We start from the raw sequence: 25,329 nt of genomic DNA on the forward strand, positions 1-25,329 counted from the left end.
TTTGTTTCTTTTCTTGGGCTAGTGGAGGTTACAGGTATGGTGTGTGTGTGTGTGTGTGTGTGTGTGTGTGTGTGTGTGTGTGTGTGTGTGTGTGTGTGTGTGTCCAGCTGATGCTCGTTGACGCTCGTTAATGTTATATACATCAGGGCAATGATGTCTGTCTGTCTCTGTCTGTCTGTCTGTCTGTCTGTCTGTCTGTCCGTCTCTCTCTCTCTGTGTGTCTCTCTCCCTCCTCATAAGCTTACAGAGCAGCTTAGTTTTAAGGCTTTGTCAAATGTTGTGTATTTTGATGCCAGTAATGAAGTATAAAAAGCACTTTAATAGCACAGAGCACACCTAGTGGCTGAATGCAGGACATTTCATTGTTTTAGAGACATTTGTCTGGAACTAATCTCTCAAGAACAGATTCTGCTCTCCGCTCTCGGAGCAGACAAAACCACAGAAAGATATTCACATTTTAACTTGCTCTTTCATCATAGAAACAAGTGGGCTTATAACCAAAACCATCCATGTTCTCTGGGAGAAGTGGTGTTAGTGTTCTGTGTAGAAATATTGTTAGAGGGAATGAAAACATAGTCGCACCACCGGAAGTGAAAGGCTGAAGGCAGACCAAAACCCCGGTTTCCTTGCGCACGTGTGCTCCATTTTGTTCCCCCCAGAGCTAAGTGAAAATGTAAAAAGCAGCAGAGGGCGCTGTTTTTCCTTTTTTATTTGGCGATGGGTTCCCAGATTGGTCTGGAACTGACCACTGTAGGGTTAATATAGTGACATTTATATAATGATATGAAATCATATGATAATATTATATAAAATCATATTATCATATAAAATCATATTGTATACAATCATATTATCATATAAAATCATATTATCATATAAAATCATATTATCATATAAAATCTTATTATCATATATAATCATATTATCATATAAAATCATATTGTATATAATCATATTATCATATAAAATCATATTATCATATATAATCATATTATCATATAAAATCATATTATCATATAAAATCATATTATCATATAAAATCATATTATCATATATAATCATATTATCATATAAAATCATATTGTATAAAATCATATTGTATAAAATCATATTATCATATAAAATATATATATATCATTGTGTGAGCAGGTTGTGGAGTCAGCATGCAGGCTTTCTATCGACAGTTCAGAAATCATATCCGGTGAACAGCCCGCCTACTAACTGTCTCTCTAGTCATTTACACATACAGTACATGCAAAACGGTTTGACCAAACTAAACTAACTAAACCAAAACGCTTTGGAGCAGTTCTACTGTTCAGCCACCCGGGGTCACTGTTGCACAAAAAGATCCGGTGATGACGCAGACGCAGATTAGGTCCAGTCTACATCCCATAGCCAGGAGGGATGGTTGGTTGTTGTCATAAGCATAGATATATTGGTCATAAGTGTGCGTGCGTGCGTGCGTGCGTGCGTGCGTGCGTGCGTGCGTGCGTGCGTGCGTGTGTGTGTGTCTAAACAAATAAATAAACAAACACATACATAAATGAACTAATAAATAAATAAATGAACTAATACATAAATAAATGAACTAATAAATAAATATATGAACTAATAAATGAACTAATAAATAAATATGTGAACTAATAAATGGAACTAATAAATAAATGCACTAATAAATAAATAAATAAACTAATACATAAATAAACTAATAGATAAATACATAAATAAACTAATACATAAATAAACTAATACATAAATAAACTAATACATAAATAAATGAACTAATAAAATAAATAAACTAATGAATAAATGAACTAATAAACTAATGAATAAATGAACTAATAAATGAACTAATAAATGAACTAATAAATGAACTAATAAATGAACTAATAAATGAACTAATAAATGAATAGATAAATGAACTAATAAATAAATGAACTAATAACATAAATAAACTAATAAATAAATGAACTAATAAATAAACAAACAAACAAGCAAACAAATAAATAAATGAACTAATAAATAAATAAACTAATAAAATAAATAAACTAATAACATAAATAAACTAATAAATAAATGAACTCATAAATAAATGAACTCATAAACGAAATAAACGAATAAATAAATGAACTAATAAATAAATAAACTAATAAATGTTCATAGTTGCTGCTTCATTGCCTCTTCGTCCTTGTTGAACCCTCCTGTGTCTCCCTGGCCACCGTCTCAGGCAGCCAATCACAGCCGAGGGCTGACGATAAACCAGCCAATCAGAACGCCCGCCATCCGTCCAGGTGATGGGATGGTTCTAGAATCAGGCCACCACCGCATCACCGCCATCATCATCATCATCATCATCATCATCATCATCATCAGTGTTTAAGCCTTCATCATGTTACCTCTGTAGCTGCTTCTGTCTGAAAGGGAATAATACAACATCTGATATATTAACCTGTTACTATGTAAGTATTACTGTTAATATCTGATATATTGACCTGTTACTATGTAAGTATTACTGTTAATATCTGATATATTAACCTGTTACTATGTAAGTATTACTGTTAATACATGATATATTAACCTGTTACTATGTAAGTATTACTGTTAATACATGATATATTAACCTGTTACTATGTAAGTATTACGTTAATATATATTAACCTGTTACTATGTTTAACCATCTGATACATAACCTTATTTACTATGTAAGTATTACTGTAAGAACTGTTGATACAGTATTGTTACTGTGAGTATAGTGTTGTTACAGTGTTACTACTATGTAAGACAAGTACTGTTGTTACTGTGTTTGTTACTTGATTGATTGAATACTTCATTAACAGTTTGCAAAGACAAGCACAGGGAAGTACAGTTCAATACAAGGTGTGTTAAGAGGATTTTAAACCTAAGAAAGCATTATGGCTTGTTTCCATTGTGGTCCTTTAACAGTGTTGTTACAATGTCACCAGTGTTGTTACAGTGTAACCAGTGTTGTTACAGTGTAACCAGTGTTGTTACAATGTAACCAGTGTTGTTACAATGTAACCAGTGTTGTTACAGTGTAACCAGTGTTGTTACAGTGTAGCCAGTGTTGTTACAATGTAACCACTGTTGTTACAGTGTAACCAGTGTTGTTACAATGTAACCAGTGTTGTTACAGTGTAGCCAGTGTTGATACAGTGTAACCAGTGTTGCTGATGTGTTTTAACGTCGCCTGACCAGACGACATTTCCTTACATTGAGAATCAGTGACATGTAGCTCTGGCTCTGGGCTCTGCCAGGAACAGAGTTATTCTCGTAGACACAAACCTCCACTACCGTGTGAGGTCTCCGACTGTAGTCAAAATAAAGAAAACTATTTCGTTACTCACTGAAACAAAGACAGTTTTATGATGTTTAAAGACTATTCTCTGAGGTGGGAAACGTCTCAAAACCAAACCTTTTGTTCAAAATACACTTTTTGGCCAGAAAACTAAATATGTCTGCCAGATGGATATTCTTTTTTCATATTCCAGTGCGCCCCCTACAGATCTGGTCAATGGTATTTTTCAGACCAGATCGGTAGGGGACGCACTTGAGTGAATGAAAGACTTTCCGTCTGGATGACATATTTTATTTTCTGGCCTAAAAGTATATTTTACACAAAAGGTTTGGTTTGAGATGTTTCCCACCGCAGAGAATAAAGTTTCAAAGTCATGAAACTGTCTTTGTTTCAGTGAGTAACGAAATGGTTCCTTTATTTGGACTACAGTTGGAGGAAGTGGAACTCTGTGTCTGTCAGAATGTGAGGTTGTGGAACAGAGCTAATAGTGTAGCTTCAGAATGAATAATGCTCTCTGCTGTTTTAAACCTTTAACAAAAGGATGTTATTTTAACCTCATTATCAATCCATAGAGTCTATTATTATTATTATTATTATTATTATTATTATTATTATTATTATTATTATTATTATTATTATTACTATTATGTATGTTCATAAATACATAAACACCAGGCGAATCTATGGGCAAACATTGGTTGAAAAATAAAGCAGAAATGATGATAGGTGTGTGTGTGTGTGTGTGTGTGTGTGTGTGTGTGTGTGTGTGTGTGTGTGTGTGTGTGTGTGTGTGTGTGTGTGTGTGTGTGTGTGTGTGTGTGTGTGTGTGTGTGTGTGTGTCGTGTGTGTGTGTGAGAGAGAGAGAGACAGAGAGAGAGAGAGAGAGAGAGAGAGAGAGAGCTTACAGATCTAGATGCTATGTTCAGTGACTCAATAACTGAATGTATTTTTACATATTATTTTATTATACTATGTTATAGTTGATGGTGGCATTGGTTCACTTGGTTCAAACGAATTGTGTGACTGTAGAGGTCACTGTTTTGCAATTTCGGTAAGACTAACAAGCTATACGTTTGTTGTATTTAATGATATTATATGCAGGATTATTACATCCTCTTTTGATATATATATATATATATATATATATATATATATATATATATATATATATATATATTATTTTTTTATATATACATTTTATATAATTTTATATATTATAAGCCCATTAGGCTACTGGGTACAAAGTAATCAACAAACTATTAACAACTATATTATAAAAAATGGTTAAACATTGGCCAAAAATTAAATATTACCAAAAAAAAAATAGCCGATCCACAAACTCACAACGAGGCGTTGTGAGCTTGTAGATCGTCTATTTTCACAATAGTTATCTGCGGTCCCTTTCCCAACTAATGCCTCCTTCAACTCCTACAATTTTCCCCAGTTTAAATATGCTTATTTCCTATTTGTATTCAGTTAGAATATCATGCTGTATATTTATGAAAATAAAGCTGTGAGGTTTGCTGAACAGTTGCTTAAAGGCATACTATGTGACTTTGCCCTGTGTTTACATAACAACATATTTACAACATGTTATCCCCATCATTTCTCTCTATAGCAGCAGTTATCAGCCAATGGAGTAGTGTGTTGTTTACCTGCAGAAACACATTGTCCTCTCGCTGACACATATTGACACATTGATACAAGAAAACTAAAAACTGTTTGTCTCTGATGCAGTGAGTTAGCATCCAGCTAGCTAAGCTAACGTCTCCCTGTTTGTCTCTGATGCAGTGAGTTAGCGTCCAGCTAGCTAAGCTAACGTCTCCCTGTTTGTCTCTGATGCAGTGAGTTAGCATCCAGCTAGCTAAGCTAACGTCTCCCTGTTTGCCTCTGATGCAGTGAGTTAGCGTCCAGCTAGCTAAGCTAACGTCTCCCTGTTTGCCTCTGATGCAGTGAGTTAGCGTCCAGCTAGCTAAGCTAACGTCTCCCTGTTTGTCTCTGATGCAATGAGTTAGCGTCCAGCTAGCTAAGCTAACGTCTCCCTGTTTGTCTCTGATGCAGTGAGTTAGCGTCCAGCTAGCTAAGCTAACGTCTCCCTGTTTGCCTCTGATGCAGTGAGTTAGCGTCCAGCTAGCTAAGCTAACGTCTCCCTGTTTGTCTCTGATGCAGTGAGTTAGCATCCAGCTAGCTAAGCTAACATCTCCCTGTTTGTCTCTGATGCAGTGAGTTAGCATCCAGCTAGCTAAGCTAACGTCTCCCTGTTTGTCTCTGATGCAGTGAGTTAGCATCCAGCTAGCTAAGCTAACGTCTCCCTGTTTGTCTCTGATGCAGTGAATTGGCATCCAGCTAGCTAAGCTAACGTCTCCCTGTTTGTCTCTGATTTAGTGAGTTAGCATCCAGCTAGCTAAGCTAACAACTCCCTGTTTGTCTATGATGCAGTGAGTTAGCATCCAGCTAGCTAAGCTAACGTCTCCCTGTTTGTCTCTGATGCAGTGAGTTAGCATCCAGCTAGCTAAGCTAACGTGTCCCTGTTTGTCTCTGATGCAGTGAGTTAGCATCCAGCTAGCTAAGCTAACGTCTCCCTGTTTGTCTCTGATGCAGTGAGTTAGCATCCACCTAGCTAAGCTAACGTCTCCCTGTTTGTTTCTGATGCAATAAGTTAGCGTCCAGCTAGCTAAGCTAACGTCTAAAGCATTCAGCTAGCTAAGCTAACGTCTCCCTGTTTGCCTCTGATGCAGTGAGTTAGCATCCAGCTAGCTAAGCTAACGTCTCCCTGTTTGTCTCTGATGCAGTGAGTTAGCATCCAGCTAGCTAAGCTAACGTCTCCCTGTTTGTCTCTGATGCAGTGAGTTAGCATCCAGCTAGCTAAGCTAACGTCTCCCTGTTTGTCTCTGATGCAGTGAGTTAGCATCCAGCTAGCTAAGCTAACGTCTCCCTGTTTGTCTCTGATGCAGTGAGTTAGCATCCAGCTAGCTAAGCTAACGTCTCCCTGTTTGTCTCTGATGCAGTGAGTTGGCATCCAGCTAGCTAAGCTAACGTCTCCCTGTTTGTCTCTGATTTAGTGAGTTAGCATCCAGCTAGCTAAGCTAACAACTCCCTGTTTGTCTATGATGCAGTGAGTTAGCGTCCAGCTAGCTAAGCTAACGTCTCCCTGTTTGTCTCTGATGCAGTGAGTTAGCATCCAGCTAGCTAAGCTAACATCTCCCTGTTTGTCTCTGATGCAGTGAGTTAGCATCCAGCTAGCTAAGCTAACGTCTCCCTGTTTGTCTCTGATGCAGTGAGTTAGCATCCAGCTAGCTAAGCTAACGTCTCCCTGTTTGTCTCTGATGCAGTGAGTTGGCATCCAGCTAGCTAAGCTAACGTCTCCCTGTTTGTCTCTGATTTAGTGAGTTAGCATCCAGCTAGCTAAGCTAACAACTCCCTGTTTGTCTATGATGCAGTGAGTTAGCATCCAGCTAGCTAAGCTAACGTCTCCCTGTTTGTCTCTGATGCAGTGAGTTAGCATCCAGCTAGCTAAGCTAACGTGTCCCTGTTTGTCTCTGATGCAGTGAGTTAGCATCCAGCTAGCTAAGCTAACGTCTCCCTGTTTGTCTCTGATGCAGTGAGTTAGCATCCACCTAGCTAAGCTAACGTCTCCCTGTTTGTTTCTGATGCAATAAGTTAGCGTCCAGCTAGCTAAGCTAACGTCTAAAGCATTCAGCTAGCTAAGCTAACGTCTCCCTGTTTGCCTCTGATGCAGTGAGTTAGCATCCAGCTAGCTAAGCTAACGTCTCCCTGTTTGTCTCTGATGCAGTGAGTTAGCATCCAGCTAGCTAAGCTAACGTCTCCCTGTTTGTCTCTGATGCAGTGAGTTAGCATCCAGCTAGCTAAGCTAACGTCTCCCTGTTTGTCTCTGATGCAGTGAGTTAGCATCCAGCTAGCTAAGCTAACGTCTCCCTGTTTGTCTCTGATGCAGTGAGTTAGCATCCAGCTAGCTAAGCTAACGTCTCCCTGTTTGTCTCTGATGCAGTGAGTTAGCATCCAGCTAGCTAAGCTAACGTCTCCCTGTTTGTCTCTGATGCAATGAGTTAACGTCCAGCAACTAAGCTAACGTCTCCCTGTTTGTTTCTGATGCAGTGAGTTAGCGTCCAGCTAGCTAAGCTAAAGCATCCAGCTAGCTAAGCTAACGTCTCCCTGTTTGTCTCTTATGCAGTGAGTTAGCGTCCAGCTAGCTAAGCTAACGTCTCCCTGTTTGCCTCTGATGCAGTGAGTTAGCGTCCAGCTAGCTAAGCTAACGTCTCCCTGTTTGTCTATGATGCAGTGAGTTAGCATCCACCTAGCTAAGCTAACGTCTCCCTGTTTGCCTCTGATGCAGTGAGTTAGCATCCAGCTAGCTAAGCTAACGTCTCCCTGTTTGTCTCTGATGCAGTGAGTTAGCATCCAGCTAGCTAAGCTAACGTCTCCCTGTTTGTCTCTGATGCAGTGAGTTAGTGTCCAGCTAGCGAAGCTAACATCTCCCTGTTTGTTTCTGATGCAGTGAGTTAGCATCCAGCTAGCTAAGCTAAAGCATCCAGCTAGCTAAGCTAACGTCTCCCTGTTTGTCTCTGATGCAGTGAGTTAGCGTCCACCTAGCTAAGCTAACGTCTCCCTGTTTGTCTCTGATGCAATAAGTTAGCGTCCAGCTAGCTAACCTAAAGCATTCAGCTAGCTAAGCTAACGTCTCCCTGTTTGCCTCTGATGCAGTGAGTTAGCATCCAGCTAGCTAAGCTAACGTCTCCCTGTTTGTCTCTGATGCAGTGAGTTAGCATCCAGCTAGCTAAGCTAACATCTCCCTGTTTGTCTCTGATGCAGTGAGTTAGCATCCAGCTAGCTAAGCTAACGTGTCCCTGTTTGTCTCTGATGCAGTGAGTTAGCATCCACCTAGCTAAGCTAACGTCTCCCTGTTTGTCTCTGATGCAATAAGTTAGCGTCCAGCTAGCTAACCTAAAGCATTCAGCTAGCTAAGCTAACGTCTCCCTGTTTGTCTCTGATGCAGTGAGTTAGCGTCCAGCTAGCTAAGCTAACGTCTCCCTGTTTGTCTCTGATGCAGTGAGTTAGCGTCCACCTAGCTAAGCTAACGTCTCCCTGTTTGTCTCTGATGCAATGAGTTAGCGTCCAGCTAGCTAACCTAAAGCATTTAGCTAGCTAAGCTAACGTCTCCCTGTTTGCCTCTGATGCAGTGAGTTTGCGTCCAGCTAGCTAAGCTAACGTCTCCCTGTTTGTCTCTGATGCAGTGAGTTAGCGTCCAACTAGCTAAGCTAACAACTCCCTGTTTGTCTCTGATGCAGTAAGTTAGCGTCCAGCTAGCTAAGCTAACGTCTCCCTGTTTGTCTCTGATGCAGTGAGTTAGCGTCCACCTAGCTAAGCTAACGTCTCCCTGTTTGTCTCTGATGCAATGAGTTAGCGTCCAGCTAGCTAACCTAAAGCATTCAGCTAGCTAAACTAACGTCTCCCTGTTTGCCTCTGATGCAGTGAGTTGGCATCCAGCTAGCTAAGCTAACGTCTCCTTGTTTGTCTCTGATGCAGTGAGTTAGCGTCCAGCTAGCTAAGCTAACGTCTCCCTGTTTGTCTCTGATGCAGTGAGTTAGCGTCCAGCTAGCTAAGCTAACGTCTCCCTGTTTGTCTCTGATGCAGTGAGTTAGCGTCCACCTAGCTAAGCTAACGTCTCCCTGTTTGTCTCTGATGCAATGAGTTAGCGTCCAGCTAGCTAACCTAAAGCATTCAGCTAGCTAAGCTAACGTCTCCCTGTTTGCCTCTGATGCAGTGAGTTAGCATCCAGCTAGCTAAGTTAACGTCTCCCTGTTTGTCTCTGATGCAGTGAGTTAGCGTCCAGCTAGCTAAGCTAACGTCTCCCTGTTTGTCTCTGATGCAATGAGTTAGCGTCCACCTAGCTAAGCTAACGTCTCCCTGTTTTTCTCTGATGCAATGAGTTAGCGTCCAGCTAGCTAACCTAAAGCATTCAGCTAGCTAAGCTAACGTCTCCCTGTTTGTCTCTGATGCAGTGAGTTAGCGTCCAGCTAGCTAAGCTAACGTCTCCCTGTTTGTCTCTGATGCAGTGAGTTAGCGTCCACCTAGCTAAGCTAACGTCTCCCTGTTTGTCTCTGATGCAGTGAGTTAGCGTCCAGCTAGCTAAGCTAACGTCTCCCTGTTTGTCTCTGATGCAGTGAGTTAGCGTCCAGCTAGCTAAGCTAACGTCTCCCTGTTTGTCTCTGATGCAGTGAGTTAGCGTCCACCTAGCTAAGCTAACGTCTCCCTGTTTGTCTCTGATGCAGTGAGTTAGCGTCCAGCTAGCTAAGCTAACGTCTCCCTGTTTGTCTCTGATGCAGTGAGTTAGCATCCAGCTAGCTAAGCTAACGTCTCCCTGTTTGTCTCTGATGCAGTGAGTTAGCATCCAGCTAGCTAAGCTAACGTCTCCCTGTTTGTCTCTGATGCAGTGAGTTAGCATCCAGCTAGCTAAGCTAACGTCTCCCTGTTTGTCTCTGATGCAGTGAGTTAGCGTCCAGCTAGCTAAGCTAACGTCTCCCTGTTTGTCTCTGATGCAGTGAGTTAGCATCCAGCTAGCTAAGCTAACGTCTCCCTGTTTGTCTCTGATGCAGTGAGTTAGCATCCAGCTAGCTAAGCTAACGTCTCCCTGTTTGTCTCTGATGCAATGAGTTAACGTCCAGCAACTAAGCTAACGTCTCCCTGTTTGTTTCTGATGCAGTGAGTTAGCGTCCAGCTAGCTAAGCTAAAGCATCCAGCTAGCTAAGCTAACGTCTCCCTGTTTGTCTCTTATGCAGTGAGTTAGCGTCCAGCTAGCTAAGCTAACGTCTCCCTGTTTGCCTCTGATGCAGTGAGTTAGCGTCCAGCTAGCTAAGCTAACGTCTCCCTGTTTGTCTATGATGCAGTGAGTTAGCATCCAGCTAGCTAAGCTAACGTCTCCCTGTTTGTCTCTGATGCAGTGAGTTAGCATCCAGCTAGCTAAGCTAACGTCTCCCTGTTTGTCTCTGATGCAGTGAGTTAGCATCCAGCTAGCTAAGCTAACGTCTCCCTGTTTGTCTCTGATGCAATGAGTTAGCATCCAGCTAGCTAAGCTAACGTCTCCCTGTTTGTCTCTGATGCAATGAGTTAACGTCCAGCAACTAAGCTAACGTCTCCCTGTTTGTTTCTGATGCAGTGAGTTAGCGTCCAGCTAGCTAAGCTAAAGCATCCAGCTAGCTAAGCTAACGTCTCCCTGTTTGTCTCTTATGCAGTGAGTTAGCGTCCAGCTAGCTAAGCTAACGTCTCCCTGTTTGCCTCTGATGCAGTGAGTTAGCGTCCAGCTAGCTAAGCTAACGTCTCCCTGTTTGTCTATGATGCAGTGAGTTAGCATCCAGCTAGCTAAGCTAACGTCTCCCTGTTTGTCTCTGATGCAGTGAGTTAGCATCCAGCTAGCTAAGCTAACGTCTCCCTGTTTGTCTCTGATGCAATGAGTTAGCATCCAGCTAGCTAAGCTAACGTCTCCCTGTTTGTCTCTGATGCAATGAGTTAACGTCCAGCAACTAAGCTAACGTCTCCCTGTTTGCCTCTGATGCAGTGAGTTAGCGTCCAGCTAGCTAAGCTAACGTCTCCCTGTTTGTCTCTGATGCAGTGAGTTAGCATCCAGCTAGCTAAGCTAACGTCTCCCTGTTTGTCTCTGATGCAGTGAGTTAGCATCCAGCTAGCTAAGCTAACGTCTCCCTGTTTGTCTCTGATGCAATGAGTTAACGTCCAGCAACTAAGCTAACGTCTCCCTGTTTGTTTCTGATGCAGTGAGTTAGCGTCCAGCTAGCTAAGCTAAAGCATCCAGCTAGCTAAGCTAACGTCTCCCTGTTTGTCTCTTATGCAGTGAGTTAGCGTCCAGCTAGCTAAGCTAACGTCTCCCTGTTTGCCTCTGATGCAGTGAGTTAGCGTCCAGCTAGCTAAGCTAACGTCTCCCTGTTTGTCTATGATGCAGTGAGTTAGCATCCAGCTAGCTAAGCTAACGTCTCCCTGTTTGTCTCTGATGCAGTGAGTTAGCATCCAGCTAGCTAAGCTAACGTCTCCCTGTTTGTCTCTGATGCAGTGAGTTAGCATCCAGCTAGCTAAGCTAACGTCTCCCTGTTTGTCTCTGATGCAATGAGTTAGCATCCAGCTAGCTAAGCTAACGTCTCCCTGTTTGTCTCTGATGCAATGAGTTAACGTCCAGCAACTAAGCTAACGTCTCCCTGTTTGTTTCTGATGCAGTGAGTTAGCGTCCAGCTAGCTAACCTAAAGCATTCAGCTAGCTAAGCTAACGTCTCCCTGTTTGCCTCTGATGCAGTGAGTTTGCGTCCAGCTAGCTAAGCTAACGTCTCCCTGTTTGTCTCTGATGCAGTGAGTTAGCGTCCAACTAGCTAAGCTAACAACTCCCTGTTTGTCTCTGATGCAGTAAGTTAGCGTCCAGCTAGCTAAGCTAACGTCTCCCTGTTTGTCTCTGATGCAGTGAGTTAGCGTCCACCTAGCTAAGCTAACGTCTCCCTGTTTGTCTCTGATGCAATGAGTTAGCGTCCAGCTAGCTAACCTAAAGCATTCAGCTAGCTAAACTAACGTCTCCCTGTTTGCCTCTGATGCAGTGAGTTGGCATCCAGCTAGCTAAGCTAACGTCTCCTTGTTTGTCTCTGATGCAGTGAGTTAGCGTCCAGCTAGCTAAGCTAACGTGTCCCTGTTTGTCTCTGATGCAGTGAGTTAGCGTCCAGCTAGCTAAGCTAACGTCTCCCTGTTTGTCTCTGATGCAGTGAGTTAGCGTCCACCTAGCTAAGCTAACGTCTCCCTGTTTGTCTCTGATGCAATGAGTTAGCGTCCAGCTAGCTAACCTAAAGCATTCAGCTAGCTAAGCTAACGTCTCCCTGTTTGCCTCTGATGCAGTGAGTTAGCATCCAGCTAGCTAAGTTAACGTCTCCCTGTTTGTCTCTGATGCAGTGAGTTAGCGTCCAGCTAGCTAAGCTAACGTCTCCCTGTTTGTCTCTGATGCAATGAGTTAGCGTCCACCTAGCTAAGCTAACGTCTCCCTGTTTTTCTCTGATGCAATGAGTTAGCGTCCAGCTAGCTAACCTAAAGCATTCAGCTAGCTAAGCTAACGTCTCCCTGTTTGTCTCTGATGCAGTGAGTTAGCGTCCAGCTAGCTAAGCTAACGTCTCCCTGTTTGTCTCTGATGCAGTGAGTTAGCGTCCACCTAGCTAAGCTAACGTCTCCCTGTTTGTCTCTGATGCAGTGAGTTAGCGTCCAGCTAGCTAAGCTAACGTCTCCCTGTTTGTCTCTGATGCAGTGAGTTAGCGTCCAGCTAGCTAAGCTAACGTCTCCCTGTTTGTCTCTGATGCAGTGAGTTAGCGTCCACCTAGCTAAGCTAACGTCTCCCTGTTTGTCTCTGATGCAGTGAGTTAGCGTCCAGCTAGCTAAGCTAACGTCTCCCTGTTTGTCTCTGATGCAGTGAGTTAGCGTCCACCTAGCTAAGCTAACGTCTCCCTGTTTGTCTCTGATGCAATGAGTTAGCGTCCAGCTAGCTAACCTAAAGCATTCAGCTAGCTAAGCTAACGTCTCCCTGTTTGCCTTTGATGCAGTGAGTTTGCGTCCAGCTAGCTAAGCTAACGTCTCCCTGTTTGTCTCTGATGCAGTGAGTTAGCGTCCAGCAACTAGGCTAACGTCTCCCTGTTTGTCTCTGATGCAGTGAGTTAGCGTCCAGCTAGCTAAGCTAAAGCATCCAGCTAGCTAAGCTAACGTCTCCCTGTTTGTCTCTGATGCAGTGAGTTAGCGTCCAGCTAGCTAAGCTAACGTCTCCCTGTTTGCCTCTGATGCAGTGAGTTAGCGTCCAGCTAGCTTGGCTAACCTCTCCCTGTTTGTCTCTGATGCAGTGAGTTAGCGTCCAGCTAGCTAAGCTAAAGCATCCAGCTAGCTAAGCTAACGTCTCCCTGTTTGTCTCTGATGCAGTGAGTTAGCGTCCAGCTAGCTAAGCTAACGTCTCCCTGTTTGCCTCTGATGCAGTGAGTTAGCGTCCAGCTAGCTTGGCTAACGTCTCCCTGTTTGTCTCTGATGCAGTGAGTTAGCGCCCAGCTAGCTAAGCTAAAGCATCCAGCTAGCTAAGTTAACGTCTCCCTGTTTGTCTCTGATGCAGTGAGTTAGCATCCAGCTAGCTAAGCTAACGTCTCCCTGTTTGCCTCTGATGCAGTGAGTTAGCATCCAGCTAGCTAAGCTAACATCTCCCTGTCTGTGATATTTAGCTAACATCTCCCTGTCTGTTTGTTTGTGTGTGTTGCAGTGAGTTAGCATCCAGCTAGCGCGGGAGTCTTTGTTAGCCGACGCCCAGGAGAAGCATCATCATCAATGGTGTGTCTACATTGCCGAGTCGTCACATCGACCTGTGTGCGCTCAATGAACAACCAGCCCAGCTCACATCATAGTGAGTATATGAATGAACAACTCACATGGTTCGAAGGCTAAAAATCAGTATCAGTTCAGACCCACTACAGTGAGACTGTCTCCGTCTTTCTATCTATCTATGTGTCTGTCTTCCTTATCTTTATGTGCGTGCGTGCGTCCGTGTGTGTTTGCGTGCGTGTGTGTGTGTGTGTGTGTGTTTGTTTGCGTGCGTGTGTGTGCGTGCGCTCCCTCCCAGGCTGCACATGTATGGCGTTTGCGAGGCTCGGAGCGGAGTTTTGCCAAGCTCAGCACCTGCTGCTAATAGTGGACAAGTGAACAGGAGGCCACAACGCCAGAGAGGCCCCCGTATACTGCCATCTACTGCCACCGGTGGGTACTACACCACACCACACCACACCAAATATATTGCCATCTACTGCCACCGGTGAGTAGATTGTCTAGGGTTTGGCAACAGGCTCTATCGATGCAAAGCAGCCATATTGTAAAGAAATTGGGCCTCTTCCTTACTTCCTCCACAGGAGTAATCTGAAGACTCACCTCTTCACCTCAGCCCGTAGTACTTGACCTAGCCTTGACGACCATGCAGTCTTATGCAATGGATAAAATGTCATTTAGATTTAGCATGTTATGTAGGCAGATGCTAGGTTCATTTGTAGATCTGGCATCCTATAGTTTGTATAGTGTTAATGTACAGTTTTTTTGTTTTGTTATTGTAATGTTTAGACTGATGCTAGGTTCATGGTTTACCTATGATTACTGAGACACTACACTGTGCATGTGATGTATTAACTTGAGTTAAGACGCTCTCCATTAAGAGCTAAATGCCTACATTGATAATTAATTAATTGTAGGTGTTACAATGATACTAATGAAGGCTCTGTTCCATTCTGGTTGTTACAATGATACTAATGAAGGCTCTGTTCCATTCTGGTTGTTACAATGATACTAATGAAGGCTCTGTTCCATTCTGGTTGTTACAATGATACTAATGAAGGCTCTGTTCCATTCTGGTTGTTACAATGATACTAATGAAGGCTCTGTTCCATTCTGGTTGTTACAATGATACTAATGAAGGCTCTGTTCCATTCTGGTTGTTACAATGATATAATGAAAGCTCTGTTCCATTCTGGTTGTTACAATGACACTAATGAAGGCTCTGGTCCATTCTGGTTGTTACAATGATGCTAATGAAGGCTCTGTTCCATTCAGGTCAAACAGAGTCAGTGTGTTGACTCACTGGAAACACTCTGCTATACCAGTGGGTCTTAAAGTGTGGTCCAGGGACCCTCAAGGTTCCTTGAGGGGGTTCCACATGGACCCTTAAGGGTGTGTAACTCTGAGAGTGTACACATTTGTACACTCTCTGAGTTATGGGGGTCCTTGAAAGGAAAAGGTTTGAGAAGCACTGTGACACTAAACGGAACAGAGCCTTCATTAGAACCACTGTGCTACACTAAACGGAACAGAGCCTTCATTAGAACCACTGTGCTACACTAAACGGAACAGAGCCTTCATTAGAACCACTGTGTTACACTAAACGGAACAGAGCCTTCATTAGAACCACTGTGCTACACTAATTGGAACAGAGCCTTCATTAGAACTAATGTGCTACACTAAATGGAACAGAGCCTTCATTAGAACCACTGTGCTACACTAAATGGAACAGAGCCTTCATTAGAACTAATGTGCTACACTAAATGGAACAGAGCCTTCATTAGAACCACTGTGCTACACTAAATGGAACAGAGCCTTCATTAGAACCACTGTGCTACACTAATTGGAACAGAGCCTTCATTAGAACTAATGTGCTACACTAAATGGAACAGAGCCTTCATTAGAACCACTGTGCTACACTAAATGGAACAGAGCCTTCATTAGAACCACTGTGCTACACTAAATGGAACAGAGCCTTCATTAGAACCACTGTGCTACACTAAATGGAACAGAGCCTTCATTAGAACCACTGTGTTACACTAAATGGAACAGAGCCTTCATTAGAACCACTGTGCTACACTAAATGGAACAGAGCCTTCATTAGAACCACTTTGCTACACTAAATGGAACAGAGCCTTCATTAGAACCACTGTGCTACATTAAATGGAACAGAGCCTTCATTAGAACCACTGTGCTACACTAAATGAAACAGAGCCTTCATTAGAACCACTGTGTTACACTAAATGGAACAGAGCCTTCATTAGAACCACTGTGTTACACTAAATGAAACAGAGCCTTCATTAGAACCACTGTGTTACACTAAATGAAACAGAGCCTTCATTAGAACCACTGTGCTACACTAAATGGAACAGAGCCTTCATTAGAACCACTGTGCTACACTAAATGAAACAGAGCCTTCATTAGAACCACTGTGTTACACTAAATGGAACAGAGCCTTCATTAGAACCACTGTGTTACACTAAATGGAACAGAGCCTTCATTAGAACCACTGTGTTACACTAAATGGAACAGAGCCTTCATTAGAACCACTGTGCTACACTAAATGGAACAGAGCCTTCATTAGAACCACTGTGTTACACTAAATGAAACAGAGCCTTCATTAGAACCACTGTGTTACACTAAATGGAACAGAGCCTTCATTAGAACCACTGTGTTACACTAAATGGAACAGAGCCTTCATTAGAACCACTGTGTTACACTAAATGGAACAGAGCCTTCATTAGAACCACTGTGTTACACTAAATGGAACAGAGCCTTCTGTAGTGACGATTTCAACCAAACAAAGCATACAGACAGAATGGCTCCTTCACCTTCATTAGTATCATTGGTAACACCTGTGAAGGAAGTAAGACTAAGTAGTCTGCCTGTCTGTCTGTCTGTCTGTCTGTCTGTCTGTCTGTCTGTCTGTCTGTCTGTCTGTCTGTCTGTCTGTCTGTCTGTCTGTCTGTCCGTCTATCCATCAGGTCCTTACTGCCAGTCTGTCTAACCCTTATGAAGACCAGACCGTCTGCCGTCTGCAGAGAGGAGGCCTGTGGAGACATCCTGGAACCCAGAGACACCTCCTGTCCTCTTTCTCTTCTCTTCTCTTCTCCTCTTCTCTTTTTCTCCTCTCTTCATCTTCTCCTCCTCCTCTCCTCCTCTCTATCTCTCTATCTCTCTCTCTCTCATTTAACCCTGCACTGTGCCAGTCTTCCCTGAATGGGCTCAGAGAATAATAGGATAGTATAGTATAGTATAGAGAATAATAGGATAGTATAGTATAGTATACAGAATAATAGGATAGTATAGTATAGTATAGAGAATAATAGGATAGTATAGTATAGTATACAGAATAGTAGGATAGTATAGTATAGTATAGAGAATAGTAGGAAAGAAGAAGTCCTTCTCTGCTCTTTTGTTTTGTTTAGTTCATCTCCGCTACACCGGGTGTCATCTTAACCCCCTGACCTCTGTGTGACCCCTGACCTCATTCTAAACCACAAGGAGAGTTTTGTAGAAACATCCCACAATGCAACATCACTAAAGCCCAACTTTTGAAAACTCCGCCCCCAGTTCCAGGTCAATCCTCACTTAATCTTAAAAACATTTTGAATTCCCCCCGGAAGGCCTAATCTTTGCCCATTATAGCAGAATATTCAAATTTAGTTTTTGTTTTGTTCGTACAAACAGCAATTTCACCATCACTCCATTTTTATCGTTTTTCTTCTTCATCTTTCTAAAGACTTTTTGAAGTCTGCGCTCGTCTTTTTCTTCTTCTTCTTCTTGAGTCCTTATCTTGGGGAGTGAAGATGAATCGTCCGGCTCCAGTAGAAATCACACACGACTGTCTGAGGTTCCTCCTCACGCACAACCCCACCAACGCTCAGCTGGGACGATTTATCGAGGTCAGAGTTCATTTAGTTCACTATGAGGGAAAATGGCGGTCGACAACCTTTAAAAAAAAACTAAATAAAAACTAAGCTATGATGATAAAAACTATGAAGATCTACTGTGTTTATAATGATAAACATGTGATGTGTTGGTAGGACTTGAAGATCTACTGTGTTTATAATGATAAACAACTGATGTGTTGGTAGGACTTGAAGATCTACTGTGTTTATAATGATAAACATGTGATGTGTTGGTAGGACTTGAAGATCTACTGTGTTTATAATGATAAACAACTGATGTGTTGGTAGGACTTGAAGATCTACTGTGTTTATAATGATAAACATGTGATGTGTTGGTAGGACTTGAAGATCTACTGTGTTTATAATGATAAACATGTGATGTGTTGGTAGGACTTGAAGATCTACTGTGTTTATAATGATAAACATGTGATGTGTTGGTAGGACTTGAAGATCTACTGTGTTTATAATGATAAACATGTGATGTGTTGGTAGGACTTGAAGATCTACTGTGTTTATAATGATAAACATGTGATGTGTTGGTAGGACTTGAAGATCTACTGTGTTTATAATGATAAACATGTGATGTGTTGGTAGGACTTGAAGGCCTACGGAGTGAACACTGTGGTCAGAGTGTGTGAAGCGACCTACGATAAGACTCCAGTGGAGCAGGAGGGAATACAAGTGTTGGTGAGAATTATGATAAAAACATCTTTATAATAAAATACATTCACATTCATTATAGAATGATAAAGACATATTTCATCTCTAAAGGTGGTCCTCACATACAGGGAACTTAGATAGTATGTAAACCAGGGGTCTTCAATGTTTCTCAGGCCAAGGACCTCTTAGTTGAGAGAGACATGAAGCAGGGACCCCCATAGCTGAGAGAGAGATGAAGCAGGGACCCCCTTAGCTGAGAGAGAGATTAAGCAGGGACCCCCTAGAGAAAGAGATGAAGCAGGGACCCCTTAGCTGAGAGAGAGATGAAGCAGGGACCCCTTAGCTGAGAGAGAGATGAAGCAGGGACCCCCGCTACATATTTTTCATAGATTTCATTGATAGCCTCATATTCTTGTTTGACAGAACTGTCAGAGTATGTTGGACTTGTAGATCTGCTATTTTTGGCTAATGTTCCCCCCAGAATAGGGATGCTAGGGTTCAAGTGGTTATTGTCCCGGACCCCCTGTTGAAGACCCCTGATGTAAACATTGAAATCAGTTTAATAACTGGTGTCTCCTCCCCGTCTCTCCAGGATTGGCCGTTTGACGATGGCTCCGCCCCTCCAGACCAGGTGGTTGATGATTGGATGAATCTGCTGCAGACTAAGTTCAGGGAGGTTCCAGGATGCTGTGTGGCTGTTCACTGTGTGGCTGGCCTGGGACGGTATGTTTATGAATATTAATGTTATATATGAATATTATAATATTATATATGAATATTATAATATTATATATGAATATTATAATGCACTGTGTGGCTGTTCACTGTGTGGCTGGACTGGGACGGTATGTTTATGAATATTAATATTATATATGAATATTATAATATTATATATGAATATTATAATGCACTGTGTGGCTGTTCACTGTGTGGCTGGACTGGGACGGTATGTTTATGAATATTAATATTATATATGAATATTATAATATTATATATGAATATTATAATATTATATATTAATATTATAATGCACTGTGTGGCTGTTCACTGTGTGGCTGGACTGGGACGGTATGTTTATGAATATTAATATTATATATGAATATTATAATATTATATATGAATATTATAATGCACTGTGTGGCTGTTCACTGTGTGGCTGGACTGGGACGGTATGTTTATGAATATTAATATTATATATGAATATTATAATATTATATATGAATATTATAATATTATATATTAATATTATAATGCACTGTGTGGCTGTTCACTGTGTGGCTGGACTGGGACGGTATGTTTATGAATATTAATATTATATATGAATATTATAATATTATATATGAATATTATAATGCACTGTGTGGCTGTTCACTGTGTGGCTGGACTGGGACGGTATGTTTATGAATATTAATATTATATATGAATATTATAATATTATATATGAATATTATAACTTTCCTGTGCTTTTTAGTAATCTGCTAATAAAGTATTCAATCAATCATCACTTTCTCACATCGCAACTTTTCATAAGACATATCCAGCACTCATCGTCAACAGGGTCAACAACTTCTCTAAATCACTCCCACGCCAAACTTTTATTTCTCCTTCCTCCCCTTTTTCATTTTGTTTTAAATCCTCCGTTGAGTTTCTCTCTCTTTAGCTGCCTTTATTCACTGTGTTGTTGTTTGGAAATGGAAGGACCCCATGCCGGTGTGGGAACAACATCTACTCGGCTACACGATCTGTTCGGGTCCTGCGCCTGACGACACAATATGATTGGCTGGACGTCTGAACCATGACGTTGGGCTTTTCAAAAAATAAACACATCCATGATCATAGGGGCTGATTGAACACAATGCTTTTCCTGTGATAAGAGATTATATATCAATGATAAATAGGTTACCACTGAAAAAAGACATTCATTTTAAAATAATTAACAAGACTTATCCATGTAATGAATTCTTACACATAACATTTTAATGTGTTGTACTTTCTGCAATAAGGTAAATGCAATACTGATATTTAATATTAAGAACAGTTAGTGTTCTCTGTTATACTGATTTGTAACAGTGTACAATAAAGTTTTGAAAAGAAAAAAAAGCCACAAGCCAATCACAATATGCCACGTCATCGTTCAGACGTACAGCCAATCATATTGTGTGACGTCAGTCTCAGTCGCAGGACCCGAACACATCTGGTACCTACACCAAGCCCCCAGAACCCAGTGGTTTCATTGAAGCCAAATGCACATGCTGGCCATTCATGGTACTGCAGGCCTGGGGCCTCAACATGAACGAGCGAAAACGGTTTCGACCAATGGGCTCGACTCACGAGCGTGCGCACGTGCTTGCGCACGGGGCTGCGCGCTTCTGTGACACAAAACGCATCACATCTGTGACGAATTGGGCCCATAATAGGCCGCGCCCACCAAATTTCCAACCCGGAAGAAGGGGTGATTTAGGCCCATGCGCTGGGTGAGCAACTCAATGCAAGTGGATGGGAGGAGATTTCTGGTGCCCTCTCTATTCTTTTTAACTCTATGACCTACACCGGCAAAGCGCGTGTAGGCGGCTAATTTGTGCCTGATGGAAAATGACGTCATATGAATTAAAGTACTATTATAACACACACACGCCGAGCGTACTATAATAGGCCTATAGATAGATGTCATTAATTCATTTCCTGCATATATTCAATATGAATTCATAATTATATTTGATTGACCCAAATCCACCCAAACTGTGGTTCAACGTGGCAACTACGGCCAAAACCTTGATCCGCGCATCTCTAATGTGTGTTTACAGGGCTCCTATAATGTGATGTTTATGTGTGTGTATTTCTATGTGTGTGTTTTCAGGGCTCCTATACTGTGATGTTTATGTGTGTGTATTTCTATGTGTGTGTTTTCAGGGCTCCTATACTGTGATGTTAATGTGTGTGTATTTCTATGTGTGTGTTTTCAGGGCTCCTATACTGTGATGTTTATGTGTGTGTATTTCTATGTGTGTGTTTTCAGGGCTCCTGTCCTGGTAGCTCTGGCTCTCATCGAGTGTGGAATGGAATATGAAGACGCTGTTCATTTCATCAGACTGTAAGGAGACTATTATTCATCATATTTATAATGATAATTGTAAGTAGACTACAGCAGATGATCTTAGATTACTGTTTCTATGCATGTGATGTATTACCTAGAGTTTTCCTTGTTTACTGTAAATGGCTCTGGATTAAGAGCCTCTGCTAAATGCCTACATTGTAAATTGTAAGCAGTATTTTTAAATCTATTCTTTGACACACAGGGAGCCAGTGTAAGGATGTAAAAACAGTGATATACTCCACTTTCTCAGTATTAGTAAAGACATAACTTAATTAGGACTTAATTAGGCAGGACTTTCTCTGTATTAGTAAAGAGTTAAGCAGCAACGTTCTGAACTGCAAACAGATGTCATACATTTCATATGTGTTGTATGGCTGTTTATGTTTGTTTGTTTGTTTGTTGACAGTAAACGTCGAGGAGCGTTTAACTCCAAGCAGCTTCTCTACCTGGAAAACTACAAACCCAGGATGTGTCTGAGATTCAAAGACACCAACGGACAGAGCTGTGCTGTCATGTAGGATGTGTAGGCCTACCATACATCATGTAGGATGTGTAGGCCTACCATACATCATGTAGGATGTGTAGGCCTACCATACATCATGTAGGCCTACCTACCATACATCTTACGTGAAAAAGAGGCAAACAGTGCGAGGCGTTGTGAGCTTGTAGATCATCTATTTTCACAATATTTATCTGTGGAGTCAAACTAAATGTAAATCCTCAACTCCTACAATTCCAAGTGCTTGTCAGGGTGGAAGGGCCCCAGTTCACATATGATTATTTTGGGGGTTCACCAGTTCAAATATGATTCTTTTGGGGGTTCACCAGTTCAAATATGATTATTTTGGGGGGTCGTAACCTGAACAGTTTGGGAACCCTTGGGCTAGAACAGCATTTTAACATCAAACCTTTGTTGTTGTTAATGTTAGCAACACTATGACATGATGTTAATGTTAGCAACACTATGACATGATGTTAATGTTAGCAACACTATGACATGATGTTAATGTTAGCAACACTGTGACATGATGTTAATGTTAGCAACACTATGACATGATGTTAATGTTAGCAACACTATGACATGATGTGGGAAAACGTTTAATAGAAGCTTTAATTATCATTTATTTAAATCACGCTCTGCTTTAAACAGGAACTTGTGGGTAAGAGTTGTTCAGTTTTTACACCAATACTTGAGGAGGATATTGTTACGTTTTGTTATTTCTAGTTTCTTATTGTCGGGTCGTTTTTGCGTACTGTAGAGTAAGCTAGCTGTACTACAGTAAGCTAGCTGTACTGTACGGTAAGCTAGCTGTACTGTACGGTAAGCTAGCTGTACTGTACGGTAAGCTTAGCTAGCTGTACTACAGTAAACTAGCTGTACTGTACGGTAAGCTAGCTGTACTACGGTAAGCTAGCTGTACTGTACGGTAAGCTAGCTGTACTGTACGGTAAGCTAGCTGTACTGTACGGTAAGCTTAGCTAGCTGTACTACAGTAAACTAGCTGTACTGTACGGTAAGCTAGCTGTACTACGGTAAGCTAGCTGTACTGTACGGTAAGCTAGCTGTACTGTACGGTAAGCTAGCTGTACTGTACGGTAAGCTAGCTGTACTACAGTAAGCTAGCTGTACTACGGTAAGCTAGCTGTACTGTACGGTAAGCTAGCTGTACTGTACGGTAAGCTAGCTGTACTACAGTAAGCTAGCTGTACTGTACGGTAAGCTAGCTGTACTGTACGGTAAGCTAGCTGTACTACAGTAAGCTAGCTGTACTGTACGGTAAGCTAGCTGTACTGTACGGTAAGCTAGCTGTACTACAGTAAGCTAGCTGTACTGTACTGTAGAGTAAGCTAGCTGTACTGTACGGTACGGTACAGTTAGCTTACTGTACAGTAGGCTACATGTCCCCTTAGTGCTGGGAGAAGTACTCTGATATTTTTACTTAAGTCAAAGTAGCAACATACCCTAGGGTTGGCATCCGGAACTGGAGGAACCAAATCCAAACATTGAGGAACCCAGAATGGGTTCCATCACATTTAGGAACCGTTTCTGGAGAAAAAAAAAAAAAAAAGTTCCCTGTCAGATCTGGAATGTGGACTTTATGTCTGATGTACTATTATAATACCTGTTAAAGTTCTGTATTCAACTATTTACTTGAGTAAAAAATACAAATATTATTGATTTAAAAATATATAGTACCAAAAGTATCAAAAGTAAAAGTACTTATTACGCATACTGTACTGTACTGTACTGTACTGTACTGTACTGTACTATACTATACTATACTATACTATACTATACTATACTATACTATACTGTACTGTACTGTTGCTCTGTGTGGTTAAGCTGCTGTTATTGTATCTTTTAGCTGTTCTCCTGCGCTCGTTAACTATTTATTAAATTGATTAGTTGATTGATTGATTGATTTATTGGTTCAGTGATTTGACCTCCTTTCTGTTCATTGACAATAAATAAAGATGATCATGTTTAAAGCTGTGGATGTTTCTTTGTTTATTTGATTGATTTTATTTCATGAACAAGAAAAAAACTGACAGTCACAATTTATATTGTTGGTTAAAACAAAAAGTATTTTGTTATTAAGTTAAAGCTCTATATTGTGATAGTAATCATTACTATAGAGTGTTTGTTCAGTAACAGTGTTAAATAGCTCTATATTGTGATAGTAATCATTACTATAGAGTGTTTGTTCAGTAACAGTGTTAAATAGATCTATATTGTGATAGTAATCATTACTATAGAGTGTTTGTTCAGTAACAGTGTTAAATAGCTCTATATTGTGATAGTAATCATTACTATAGAGTGTTTGTTCAGTAACAGTGTTAAATAGCTCTATATTGTGATAGTAATCATTACTATAGAGTGTTTGTTCAGTAACAGTGTTAAATAGATCTATATTGTGATAGTAATCATTACTATAGAGTGTTTGTTCAGTAACAGTGTTAAATAGCTCTATATTGTGATAGTAATCATTGCTATAGAGTGTTTGTTCAGTAACAGTGTTAAATAGCTCTATATTGTGATAGTAATCATTGCTATAGAGTGTTTGTTCAGTAACAGTGTTAAATAGCTCTATATTGTGATAGTAATCATTACTATAGAGTGTTTGTTCAGTAACAGTGTTAAATAGCTCTATATTGTGATAGTAATCATTACTATAGAGTGTTTGTTCAGTAACAGTGTTAAATAGCTCTATATTGTGATAGTAATCATTGCTATAGAGTGTTTGTTCAGTTACAGTGTTAAATAGCTCTATATTGTGATAGTAATCATTGCTATAGAGTGTTTGTTCAGTAACAGTGTTAAATAGCTCTATATTGTGATAGTAATCATTGCTATAGAGTGTTTGTTCAGTAACAGTGTTAAATAGCTCTATATTGTGATAGTAATCATTGCTATAGAGTGTTTGTTCAGTAACAGTGTTAAATAGCTCTATATTATGATAGTAATCATTGCTATAGAGTGTTTGTTCAGTAACAGTGTTAAATAGCTCTATATTGTGATAGTAATCATTGCTATAGAGTGTTTGTTCAGTTACAGTGTTAAATAGCTCTATATTGTGATAGTAATCATTGCTATAGAGTGTTTGTTCAGTAACAGTGTAACTATAAAGAAAAACATCACATGGATGGAACTGGGACGTATCATCAGCCTGGTGTCGACGGGTGATTTGGATCAAGCCCCTGACTTAGGTCCCAGTAGCTACTGTACCCACGGTCAGTCCTCTTGGGAAAGACAGGGACACTCAGTCTGCTTCTCTTTACTCTGCTGGGGCCGGGGGAGAGGAGAGGCTCTGGTACGTGGAGGGACTAGGCTCTGTGGATGGCCTCCTGGCCTCCTGGCCTCCTGGCCTCCTGGCCGGGCTCCTCCTCGGTCTCACCAGGTCCAGGCCCTGAGCGTTGCACCAGACTCCCCCCGCTCAAAACATTTCATTCTGGCGTGATGGTGTCTTGGGCCGTGGTGGTACTGCAGGCTCCACTTGCGGCTT

At 41.2% G+C, this 25,329-nt stretch overlaps 1 protein-coding gene across 4 annotated transcripts; it reads left to right on the forward strand.

Annotated features, from left to right (window-relative positions):
- Nucleotides 1–2,352: 2,352 nt before the first annotated feature.
- Nucleotides 2,353–22,670, forward strand: LOC308074944 (protein tyrosine phosphatase type IVA 2-like). 4 transcript variants are annotated; one of them, XM_080414499.1, is made up of 8 exons: nt 2,353–2,459; nt 13,605–13,745; nt 13,962–14,095; nt 16,645–17,565; nt 18,166–18,258; nt 18,824–18,954; nt 21,248–21,322; nt 21,732–22,670. In XM_080414499.1, the coding sequence occupies exons 4-8, from the start codon at nt 17,470–17,472 to the stop codon at nt 21,841–21,843; spliced, it is 507 nt and encodes a 168-aa protein (XP_080270625.1). In that variant the 5' UTR covers nt 2,353–2,459; nt 13,605–13,745; nt 13,962–14,095; nt 16,645–17,469; the 3' UTR covers nt 21,844–22,670. The 4 variants fall into 4 exon arrangements, with proteins under 4 accessions (XP_080270625.1, XP_080270628.1, XP_080270626.1 ...); XM_080414502.1 differs by having other exon boundaries at nt 16,679–17,565; XM_080414500.1 differs by lacking the exon at nt 2,353–2,459 and adding an exon at nt 2,521–2,545.
- Nucleotides 22,671–25,329: the final 2,659 nt, after the last annotated feature.

The sequence above is a fragment of the Gymnoscopelus braueri genome, assembly GCF_963280865.1.
Source record: "Gymnoscopelus braueri genome assembly, chromosome: 19".
In the NCBI taxonomy this organism is placed as follows: Eukaryota; Metazoa; Chordata; class Actinopteri; order Myctophiformes; family Myctophidae; genus Gymnoscopelus; species Gymnoscopelus braueri.